The sequence below is a fragment of the Rhinolophus sinicus genome, chromosome 5, assembly GCF_057876585.1.
Source record: "Rhinolophus sinicus isolate RSI-liver-muscle chromosome 5, RSI-T2T, whole genome shotgun sequence".
In the NCBI taxonomy this organism is placed as follows: domain Eukaryota; kingdom Metazoa; phylum Chordata; class Mammalia; order Chiroptera; family Rhinolophidae; genus Rhinolophus; species Rhinolophus sinicus.
In genome coordinates, this window is record NC_142505.1 from 80,761,028 (window position 1) to 80,772,034 (window position 11,007).

General features: G+C 49.5%; 1 protein-coding gene across 1 annotated transcript; it reads left to right on the forward strand.

Annotated features, from left to right (window-relative positions):
* Window positions 1-544: 544 nt before the first annotated feature.
* Window positions 545-4,416, forward strand: EGR1 (early growth response 1). Its single transcript, XM_019740385.3, has 2 exons — window positions 545-1,133; window positions 1,851-4,416. Exons 1-2 carry the CDS (start codon window positions 833-835, stop codon window positions 3,176-3,178), a joined length of 1,629 nt encoding a protein of 542 aa, XP_019595944.1. The 5' UTR covers window positions 545-832; the 3' UTR covers window positions 3,179-4,416.
* Window positions 4,417-11,007: the final 6,591 nt, after the last annotated feature.

Genomic DNA, 11,007 nt, shown 5'->3' on the forward strand with positions numbered 1-11,007 from the left:
CTCCGCGCCTGAGCCCTCCCCGCCTGGGCGTCCCCCGCTCTTGCGCGCGTTCGGGCTCCCCGCTAGAGACCAGAGAGGAGGGAGGAAGCCAGGGAGCAGCAAGCAGCGACCCGGAAACGCCATATAAGGAGCAGGAAGGATCCCCCGCCGGAACAACCCTAATTTGGGCAGCGCCTTATTTGGAGCGCCCCGATTTGGCCCAGCCGCTTCCGGCTCGGGAGGAGGGAAGAAGGCGGAGGGAAGGGGCGGGGGCAACCTCGGGAACTCCGGGGCAGTTTGGGCCCAGGAGTCCTCCGCTGCGGCTTGATCCTCAGGCTTTCTCGAGGCCTCGGCGCCCAGGATGCGGGAGAGGGCGCCGTGCCTCGGGTTCGGGATGGCGGTGCCCACTGCTCTCGCATAGGGGGCTTCACGTCACTCCGGGTCCTCCCAGCCGGTCTTGCCATATTAGGGCTTCCTGCTTCCCATATATGGCCATGTACGTCACGACGGAGGCGGGCCCGTGCTGTTCCAGACCCTTCAAATAGAGGCGGATCCGGGGAGTCGCGAGAGATCCCAGCGCGCAGAACTTGGGGAGCCGCCGTCGCCGCAACCAGCTACATTCGCCGCCAGCTTCCGCCGCCCAGGACCGGCCCCTACCCCAGCCTCGGTAGCAGTGCCGCGTCCACACCGGCCGGCGGCGAGGGCAAGCCTGGGAACCCCACCTGCACTCTCCACAGTGTGTCCCGCGCCCCGCATGTGACCCGGCCAGGCCCCGAGAGTGTGTCCCCCGCAGCTCCAGCCTCCGGCTGCGCCCACCCGCCCCAGCACTAGCTCTCAAGCCCGCCGGTCCCGGATGGCCGCAGCCAAGGCCGAGATGCAGCTGATGTCCCCGCTGCAGATCTCCGACCCGTTTGGCTCCTTTCCTCACTCGCCTACCATGGACAACTATCCTAAACTGGAGGAGATGATGCTGCTGGGCAATGGGGCTCCCCAGTTCCTCGGTGCCGCCGGGGCCCCCGAGGGCAGCGGCAGTAACAGCAGCGGCAGCAGCGGGGGCGGTGGAGGTGGAGGGGGCGGCAGCAACAGCAGCAGCAGCAGCGCCTTCAACCCTCAAGGGGAGGCGGGCGAGCAGCCCTACGAGCACCTGACCTCAGGTAAGCGGTGGTCTACGCCGAATATTAGCCCTTTAGCTACCATCCTATCGTGCAGTCCTTCCCCCACGGCCCTTGCAGCGCTCCCTTCACCGCAGCAGTGCTCCTAGACCTCAGGGATGCAAGTGGGGTTTCCCTTCCATTCCTCGCATCCCCAGGGTCATGTGTTAGAGGGATGCCTGGGGACATCACCCTCCCCCACCCTCCTGGTCCCTAGCGGTGCTCAAAGGAGCGAGCTTTTGTTTTGGATGGAGAGCTCTGGGGCTGCGTGGGTGGGTGGAGGTGGGGGGGAGGGCTTGTTTTGATGAGCAGGGCTGCGCGGCCCTCCTCCCCGCCAAAGGCTTGCCTTGCCTGCTTCCTGTCCCCAAGGAAAGGCCGTGATCCGTGGCCAGGGATGTCCCGGCAGCCCGGGGTAGGGGACGCGCACTAGCCGTGGCCGAGGGGGTGCTGGCGGGAATCCCTTGGCCGCGCAGCCGCCGCTGCGGAGCGGAGCGCTGGGAGCTGCAGTGGAGGGGGATTCTCCGTATTTGCGTCAGCTGTTGTTGAAATGGGCTCTGCCGCTGGAGCGGGTCCAGGAACATTGCAATCTGCTGCTATCAATTATTAACTAGCTCAGCAGTCAATGGTAGCCGCCCGACCTCTTGCCTGGCAGCTCGGGTCCTCCTTGCCCTCCAGTGATTGCTCTCCAGTAACCAAGCCTCTCTCTCTCTCTCCTGTCAGAGTCTTTTCCTGACATCTCTCTGAATAACGAGAAGGTTCTGGTGGAGACAAGTTACCCAAGCCAAACCACCCGGCTGCCCCCCATCACCTACACTGGCCGCTTCTCCCTGGAGCCTGCACCCAACAGTGGCAACACCTTATGGCCTGAGCCCCTGTTCAGCCTGGTCAGCGGCCTCGTGAGCATGAACAACCCACCAGCCACCTCATCTTCAGCACCATCTCCAGCAGCCTCCTCTTCCTCTTCAGCCTCCCAGAGCCCACCCCTGAGCTGCGCCGTGCAGTCCAATGACAGCAGCCCCATTTACTCAGCTGCACCCACCTTTCCCACGCCGAACACTGACATCTTCCCTGAGCCACAAGGCCAGGCCTATCCTGGCTCAGCAGGCACTGCGCTCCAGTACCCGCCTCCTGCCTACCCTGCTGCCAAAGGTAGCTTCCAGGTCCCTATGATTCCTGACTATCTGTTCCCACAACAGCAGGGGGACCTGGGCCTGGGCACCCCAGACCAGAAGCCCTTCCAGGGCCTGGAGAGCCGTACCCAGCAGCCTTCACTCACTCCACTCTCTACCATCAAGGCCTTTGCCACACAGTCGGGCTCCCAGGACCTGAAGGCCCTCAACACCACATACCAGTCCCAGCTCATCAAACCCAGCCGCATGCGCAAGTACCCCAACAGGCCCAGCAAGACTCCCCCCCATGAACGCCCCTACGCCTGCCCAGTGGAGTCCTGTGACCGCCGCTTCTCCCGTTCAGATGAGCTCACCCGCCACATTCGCATCCACACTGGCCAGAAGCCCTTCCAGTGTCGCATCTGCATGCGCAACTTCAGCCGCAGTGACCACCTCACCACTCACATCCGCACCCACACAGGCGAGAAGCCCTTTGCCTGTGACATCTGTGGAAGAAAGTTTGCTAGGAGCGATGAACGCAAGAGGCATACCAAGATCCACTTGCGGCAGAAAGACAAAAAAGCAGACAAAGGTGTTGTGGCCTCTTCTGCCACCCCCTCCCTCTCTTCCTACTCCTCGCCGGTGGCTACCTCCTATGCCTCCCCAGTCACTACCTCTTATCCATCCCCAGCCACCACCTCATACCCATCACCTGTGCCCACCTCCTACTCCTCTCCTGGTTCCTCGACCTACCCATCCCCTGTGCACAGTGGTTTCCCCTCACCCTCAGTGGCTACCACATACTCCTCCATTCCCCCTGCTTTCCCGGCCCAAGTCAGCAGCTTCCCTTCTTCAGCTGTCACCAACTCCTTCAGCGCCTCCACAGGGCTTTCGGACATGACAACAACCTTTTCTCCCAGGACAATTGAAATTTGCTAAAGGGAAAGAAGAAAAACGGGAAAAGGGAGAAAAAGAAACACAAGAGACTTAAAGGACAGGAGGAGGAGATGGCCATAGGAGCGTTTCCTCTTAGGCCAGATGGAGGTTCTCAGAGCCAGTCCTCCCCCTCTACTTGACCCCAGGGTCAGCCGTGGAAGGTCTGTTGGCCAACAATCCTTTCTGCCCACTTCCCCTTCCTCCCCTACTCCCTTTGACTTCAGCTGCCTGAAACAGCCATGTCCAAGTTCTTCACCTCTATCCAAAGAACTTGATTTGCATGGATTTTGGATATATCATTTCAGTATCATCTCCACCATATGCCTGACCCCTTGCTCCCTTCAATGCTAGAAAATCGAGTTGGCAAAATGGGGTTTGGGCCCCTCGGAGCCCAGCCCCATGCCCTTGTACAGTGTCTGTGCCATGGATTTCATTTTTCTTGGGGTATTCTTGATGTGAAGATAATTTGAATATTCTATTGTATTATTTGGAGTTAGGTCCTCACTTTGGGGGAAAAAAAAAAGAAAAGCCAAGCAAACCAATGGTGATCCTTTATTTTGTGATGATGCTGTGACAATTAAGTTTGAAGCTTTTTTTGAAACAGCAGTCCTCGGTATTAATCAGAGCATGTGTCAGAGTGGTGTTCCGTTAACCTTTTTGTAAATACTGCCCGTCTGTACTCTCACATGTGGCAAAATATGGTTTGGTTTTTCTTCTTTTTTTTTTTGAAAGTGTTTTTTTTTTTTTTTTTTTGTCCTTTTGGTTTAAAAAGTTTCATGTCTTGGTGCCTTTTGTGTGATGCGCCTTGCTGATGGCTTGACATGTGCCAGTGTGAGGGACGTGCTCACCTCTAGCCTTAAGGGGGGCAGGGAGTGATGATTTGGGGGAAGAAGCTTTGGGAGCAAAATAAGGAAGAGGGCTGAGCTGAGCCTCGGTTCTCCAGAATGTAAGAAAACAAAATCTAAAACAAAATCTGAACTCTCAAAAGTCTATTTTTTTAACTGAAATTGTAAATTTATAAATATATTCAGGAGTTGGAATGTTGTAGTTACCTACTGAGTAGGCGGCGATTTTTGTATGTTATGAACATGAAGTTCATTATTTTGTGGTTTTATTTTACTTTGTACTTGTGTTTGCTTAAACAAAGTGACTGTTTGGCTTATAAACACATTGAATGCGCTTTATTGCCCATGGGATATGTGGTGTATATCCTTCAGAAAAATTAAAAGGAAAATAAAATAGCTGTGGTTGCACATGTCTTTCCTGGGCTAGGGGGCGGGCTCTGCAGTTGCCATCCCTGTCCCCTTTGGGGGTTTGAGGGCTTTTACAGAGACAAGGGTATTCCAAACAGAGTCGTGCCCACTGTGTGTGACTGGATTGAATTCTTTACGAGGACTGGGTGTGGGTCTCCTCTTCTTGATTCTGGGCCTGTTCCTCCTCAATCTGGTGGGCTGCAGCCTTATGTTGGTTAGTTAAAGCTGAAGAAGGCCAGAGGGAGGGGTGGGACATGTGGGGTCAGAGGCAGTGCTGTCCCCATGGCCCCAAATGTTCAACCAGCCCTGCCCCCATCTTTACGCCCAAAGGTTGGGAAAGTCTATGTTCTTGGGAATTCCTGCCATATACACTTGGGGGAGATAAGTGGAGGGGCACAAAGGCTTTGGGAAACAATAACAGCTGGAGTTGACTCAGCCTCTCCCATCCTCCATGTCTCCAGAAACCTAAGGGTAAAAAAGAAGCCTAGAAGAGTCAAGGGCCAGTTCTCAAGCCAAGAATCCTTCCAGGAAGAAATCTCATCGCTTGCCAGCTGGAGCTGCCATCCTTGGCAGCTTCCGGGACACGGGACAGAGTGGGCAGGAGTCTGGCCTGGTGTCTACGATTCCCATCCAGACCGACTCTGTACCCGCTGTGTAGGAGGCCCGAGGTGCTAAGTTCCTGTGGCCCCAGCCCCTGAGGGTCTGCTCTCAGGACCGGAGCAGTCCTTGGGGGCTCATGAGCATCTGTCTATTCTGTGAGAGGCCTTGAGCTGGCTACAGCAAGTCAGATTGTCAGTTGAGGAGACAGAGATGTAAGCCAAAAATTATAACATGGTATTATGTTACATAATATGGGCAAGCATGGGGCTCTAATGCAAGCACAGAGAAGGACACAACCCACCCAGGGACTTAGGAAACGTGGAAAAGTTGAGTTGGAAAGGGTAAGTAGGAGTCAACCTGATTGACTTGCTTTGTGTGTGAGGCAGGAAGGGTGTTGGCTGAGTCTTTGCTGGGTAGTGCTACTGAATGGAAGCACTACCTCCAACTCTGATAACGAGTTCGTGAATTGGTTAGACACCACCATCCATTGGTCAAATGGGTGCAATGGATTTGGTGTCCTGGAATTCCCAAGCCTCGGCTGTCCTCCTAACTTCTGACTCCCAAAATCAAGGACAATGAAGAATCCTGCTCCTTACCTGGGTCTGGTTATCAGGCCCTGAGTGAAGTCAAGGTCTCACCTGCCTGCCCTTTTTCTCCCCCCTCTGAGAGTGTCCTAGGTTACTGATGGACACCTGGGGCCAGGGGGAATTCCAGCAATTCCCTGGAATCGACCCAATTCTTTGTCTTCTATTCTAGCCTCCCCCACCCACCCCACCCCCAGCACTGTTGATCTCTGCTCTATCCCATGATACCAGACTCCTCAGACTAGAGCAGGGGTAACCAAGCCACATTCTCTAGCAAAGGGCATGTCCTTGTGAGCCTCCTGGCAAATCTGCCAGGTCCTGATGGGACAATATTTGCATTGGCATACCTCTTCCCAGCCCCACCTACCCCTCCCCATCTCACTCTAGACCCAGGAACACAAGTCTATGCCTGCAACACATTCTTAAGAATTTCTCCCACATACTCCCAAGAAACAAAACACGGCAAGCATAAAATATGAAAGAAGGAGCAAAGAGAATCTGTTCCTTTAAAGCAGAGGGTCTCCTATGTTATCACCGTCACCAGAATCAGATTCCCACATCTCTGATTCTTCAGGTCTGGCTCGGTCCTGGAACTTGCCTTGACAGTAAGCACCCCAGGCGATTTTGATGCAGATGGCTTGGTGAGAAATTCCGCCCATCCTACTAGGTAATTTTTTATGAGTCCTGTCAGCAGGGTATCTTTAGGTTCTGACAGTCCAAACTTAAGTTTCTTGGCGTGGTTAAAATAGGGCAGAACTCACAAATTGCCCCATTTTACAGTCCTATGGTATAAAATAAAAGGAAACTGTTCATTTCAACTCCTGCTTCTGTGAGGGAAATGTGAAACCAAGGACACAGGGCAGTGCAGATAAAAGCTGTCATCATAAAGGCTGAGGTTTGGGAAGGAACCCAGATAATGTTGAACAATTGATTGCTACCTTGGGGACATTGTCTAGGGCTTCAGGAATGTGAAGAAGGACAGAGAGGAGTGGGGTGGTAGAGGAGAGAGGCCAGGGGAACTCCTCCAGCAAAGGACAGGTTCATATTCTGAAGTAAAAGAAAGAACCAGGTCCTAAGGACCCTTGATCCTTCCCCCCAGTACCAGAGAGATATTTTTTTCTTGAATTTCAGGAATGTTCGGTCTCATCCATTTTGAAAGATTCTATACATTCAGGATGGGACTTTGCCTGGTTTTCAGGCTATGTTTGAGGTGTGCTTCCTTCTACCTCCCCCAACACAGAGACACCTCCCCCCCAACACACACACACCAAGAAATGAGCAATATAGGCTCAGAGGTATCCTCTGCAATGTCGCACTCTTTCCCCATTCCTGCTGTTTTCTCTAGTCCAGCCACACTTAGGGCAGTTGTGAGAGGGGAAGATGGTGCAGAGTAAGATCCCAGGATCCTAAAGAAAATGAGGCCAGGTCTAACAATCAGGTGTCGAGCAAATAAGATTTCAGCATTTTACCCATAAACTTTTGAGTGCTAATAAGATTTTTGCACCCAAATAGCAAATCTGACCCTCCACTTCGGTAATTTTTCCTCCCATCTCCTTTTTCTCATTACCAGAACCTAGGAGAGCCTTTTGAGGCAAAGCTGACTCAAGACATTCTCTTAGGTCAAGTTGGTCACTCAGCTTCTCAGATCCAAGTAGAATTGTCTCATCTTCCTTTTCAGGGAGCTCTCTCCAAGAAGCCCATTCTCCTCAGTACTTAGGTTGTTTTATTACTATTATTATTATTATTGCAACTTTATTGAAGTACAATTGATATGCAGTAAACTGTACATACAAAGTATACAATTTGATGAGTCTTGACATATGTACACAGGTGGTGAAACCATCACCACAATTAAGATAATGAACCTATCCACCACCTCCAAAACTTTCCTTGTATCACTTGGTAATTTTTCCTTCTTCTACTCCTGTCTTCAGGTATCCACTGATCTACTTTCTGTTGCTGTATAGATTGGTTTGCACTTTCTGGAGTTTCATATAAATTGAATAATTCAGTGTGTAATCCTTTTGGTTTGGGTTCTTTCACTTTGCATCATTTGGAGATTCATCCATCTTGTTATGTTATGTATAAATAGCTCACTCCTTTTTATCACCGAGTAGTAGTCCACTATATGGCTATAGCACAATTTGTTGACTCTTTCACCCGTGGAAGGACATTTGGGTGGGTTCCCTTTAGGGCTACTATAAATAAAGCTGCTGTAAACATTTGAGTAAAAGTCTTTGTGTGGTTGTGCCTCCATTTACTCCAGAGTCCCCCATTCCCGCTCTTTGTTTCCACCGTGTGTCCATTTACTCACTTTCTTCTTATTCAAAGGATAATCACCCATCTCCACCCATCTCCCCCCACCCTCGCAGAGTCAGAGCCCAGCCTCCTAAGGGGTTTGCTTCATTAAAGCTTTCCCCCCAATTAACAGAGCCAGCCCCTACATCATTTTTATTGCTCTACTTCGAACTCCCTCCCGTTTGTTTATAGCTTCTTGGTTTTATTCAGCTTGGCAAAGGTACGTGAGTCCTTGGTGATACTTTTCTAAAGAGAAAGTATCTGATAGAGGGTGGGCTACACATTGATGAGGCACTCCTGCCTCGAAAGGAAGAAGGGGCTAAGATCAGATGATGTGGAATGCTACCCCAGGGGACTAGTCCTAAGAGGTTATGTGTACACTTTGCTTTTTATTACTGTCTCCTGGGGGCTCTTCCCCTGATGGTGTTCTGCAACACAGGCCCCATTCACCCACTAGTTGTCACAAATCCTATCCTACCACATTCCCACCTCTTAGTTCTGAGATAGCGAGTGATGCAACCGCAGCTTCTCTCTCTCCTCTTTGGGCCCTGGGAGTCTGGGACTGTGGAGCAGCCTGAGTGAAAAGGGCAGCTGAAGCCAGAGGCTTGGTCGTGGTCTATGTTCCCAACTCTGATAAACTGGCCCCTGCTGCCTGCCTGGGTATGTGTTAAGGTTGGGGTGACTTCATTTAGGAAATTATCTTTAATAATTAGTTTTTCCAGACAGACAATAATAAGTGTTGGTGAGGTTGTGGAAAAAACTGGAACCCTCATACATTGCTGGTGGGCATGTAAAAATGGTGCAGCCGCTTTAGAAAATGGTTTAGCTGTGTCTTATAAAGTTAAGAACACGCTTAGCATATGACCCAGCAATTCCACTCCTGGGTATCTTACCCAAGAGAAATGAAAATGTGCTCACACAAGGATATGTATGCAAATGTTCATAGCAGCATTATTCATAATAGCAAAAAACTGGAAATGATTGAAATACCTATTCGACTGGTGAATGGACAAACAAGATGTGGTACATCCAAGTAATTAAATATCGGTCAGCATGAAAAGGAATAAAACATGGGTGTGTGCTACAACACGGATAAACTGCAAAAACATTATGATAAAGAAGATAGGTGCATAATGTATGACTGCATTAATATGCAATGTCCAGAAAAGGCAAATCCGTAGAGACAGAGAGCAGTGACTGCAAATCTGTTTGTTATTTTGGGGATGATGGAAATGTTCTAAAACTGGATTGTGATGTTTGAACAACCCTGTACATTTACTAAGTCAGTGGCTGGTATACTTAAAATGGGTGCATTTTATGGTATGTTAATTATACCTCAATAAAGCTATTTTTAAATCCTTTATACCGCAATAAAGGTAGATTAAAAAAACCTTTTGCTTCCCTATCTTTGCGTGCCCAGCTCCAGGTGGGTTTCCTAACTTTGATTCCACACTGCAGACCTCTCCTCTAAGACCCTGGTGCTGATTTGCAAACTTGCGGCCCAAGAAGTGGCCCTGGTGTAGTGGGGGTGAAGGCCCTCCTAAGACTCTCACTTGGGACTCATTTTGAGGGAGGGATATTCATACATCCAGTGAGGCAGATGGGTGGAAATGAATCAATCTTGACGTGTCTTCACCCATGCCCATGACCCACGTACATCAGGCAGCCCAGCTGGGCCAGAGTGCCTCCTCAGCTCCCAAACAAACCCAGAAGTTGCCCTTTCCACAAAACCAGAAGTGGGTGTCCTCCTCAGAGAAAACAATCTCAGTCTCCACAAAAGCTAATTTCTCCTCAGAACCAACTTCTCATCCTAGAACCTTGTCAGATCTAGTGACCATACTCCTGAGAACCAGACTTCATCTTATTTACTGAGCAAATTAACGGAGCACCTACAGTGGGCCTGTTGGTATAGGAGATTTGAATGTGTTCTGGAGGAAGGAGAAACCAAACCACCCCAGCCTGACAACCATCTTTGACTCTGTTTAATTTGAACTTTGAATTCCCTTAAACTGTCTTCTCAGGAATAGTCAATCTCCTCCAGCTACCTTATTAGAACCAATTTTTAGTCACCTCAGTACCAAAGTTCCATCTCAAACTGTCCTCTCAGCACCACCTATCTAATATTCTCAGGTCCACCTGACTTTTTATAAGGATTCTCAGGTCAAGCCTTCCCCAGCAATGTCTTTGGGAGCATTCTTAACAAACACAACATTGATTGCCCCCAAGTCCCTATAAAACAGAAACTCTCCAGTGGTGACAGCTTCCCCTCCCATTACAGCAACCTCAGAACCAATTTTGTCCCCTCGGATTTGTGATGGCTTGCCTAAATTGTCTTCTCAGAATCATCTTTCATTGTCTTCAAAGCTGGATTTCATTTTTGGCTAATGAAACTACCAAGGCCCTTAGAATTTTCTTCTCAGAAGCATCGCAGCTCTATCCAGAAAGACTCAATCGCCTCGGGCCCAACTGTCAGGCTTCATAATGCAAGTCTTTAAGTTATTCATCCATTGGCCTCAGGTTCCCCATCTGTTTAATGGGGGGAAATTAAACAGAAAGAAGAACATGAATTTCTTTTTTGATTACAAAATATAAATTCATGTGTGAAATATAAAAACACCTTATCTTTTTCACACATGGTGAAAGGAGGAAAAGCACTTTGACATAAGAAGCTGTCACACACTGAGGGAGGGACAATGAACTGGTACAGGCTTTCATGAGGGCAATTTCAAGAGCATGAACCAAGAGCCTTATAAGAGTTCCTGCCCTCATGCCTTCTTCTAGGACTGCTGTTAATTACAGCACTATTCATAATGGAGGAAAACTAGCAACAACATAAATGTCCTATGGGTAATGGCTGAAATAAATTGTTATATGGTAAACTATGAGGCAGTCATTACTATAAGTCATGTTTTGAAATAATTATTGACCTGAAAAAATGCCCACAGTATGATACTAAGTGACAAAGTAATACATGAAACTTTATATGACATATTCCAATTTTATAAAATACATGCCTGTACACACACGCATACATCAAATGGTACGGGTTGTTACTTCTGGTGGGATTATGGGACATTTTTATTTCATATTTTATATT

Excerpts from the sequence above, each read along its gene's own strand:
- EGR1 (XM_019740385.3), top strand. The coding sequence starts at position 833 with ATGGCCGCAGCCAAGGCCGAGATGCAGCTGATGTCCCCGCTGCAGATC. Across the intron at positions 1,134-1,850 it reads CTACGAGCACCTGACCTCAG|AGTCTTTTCCTGACATCTCT; the intron begins GTAAGCGGTGGT and ends CTCTCCTGTCAG.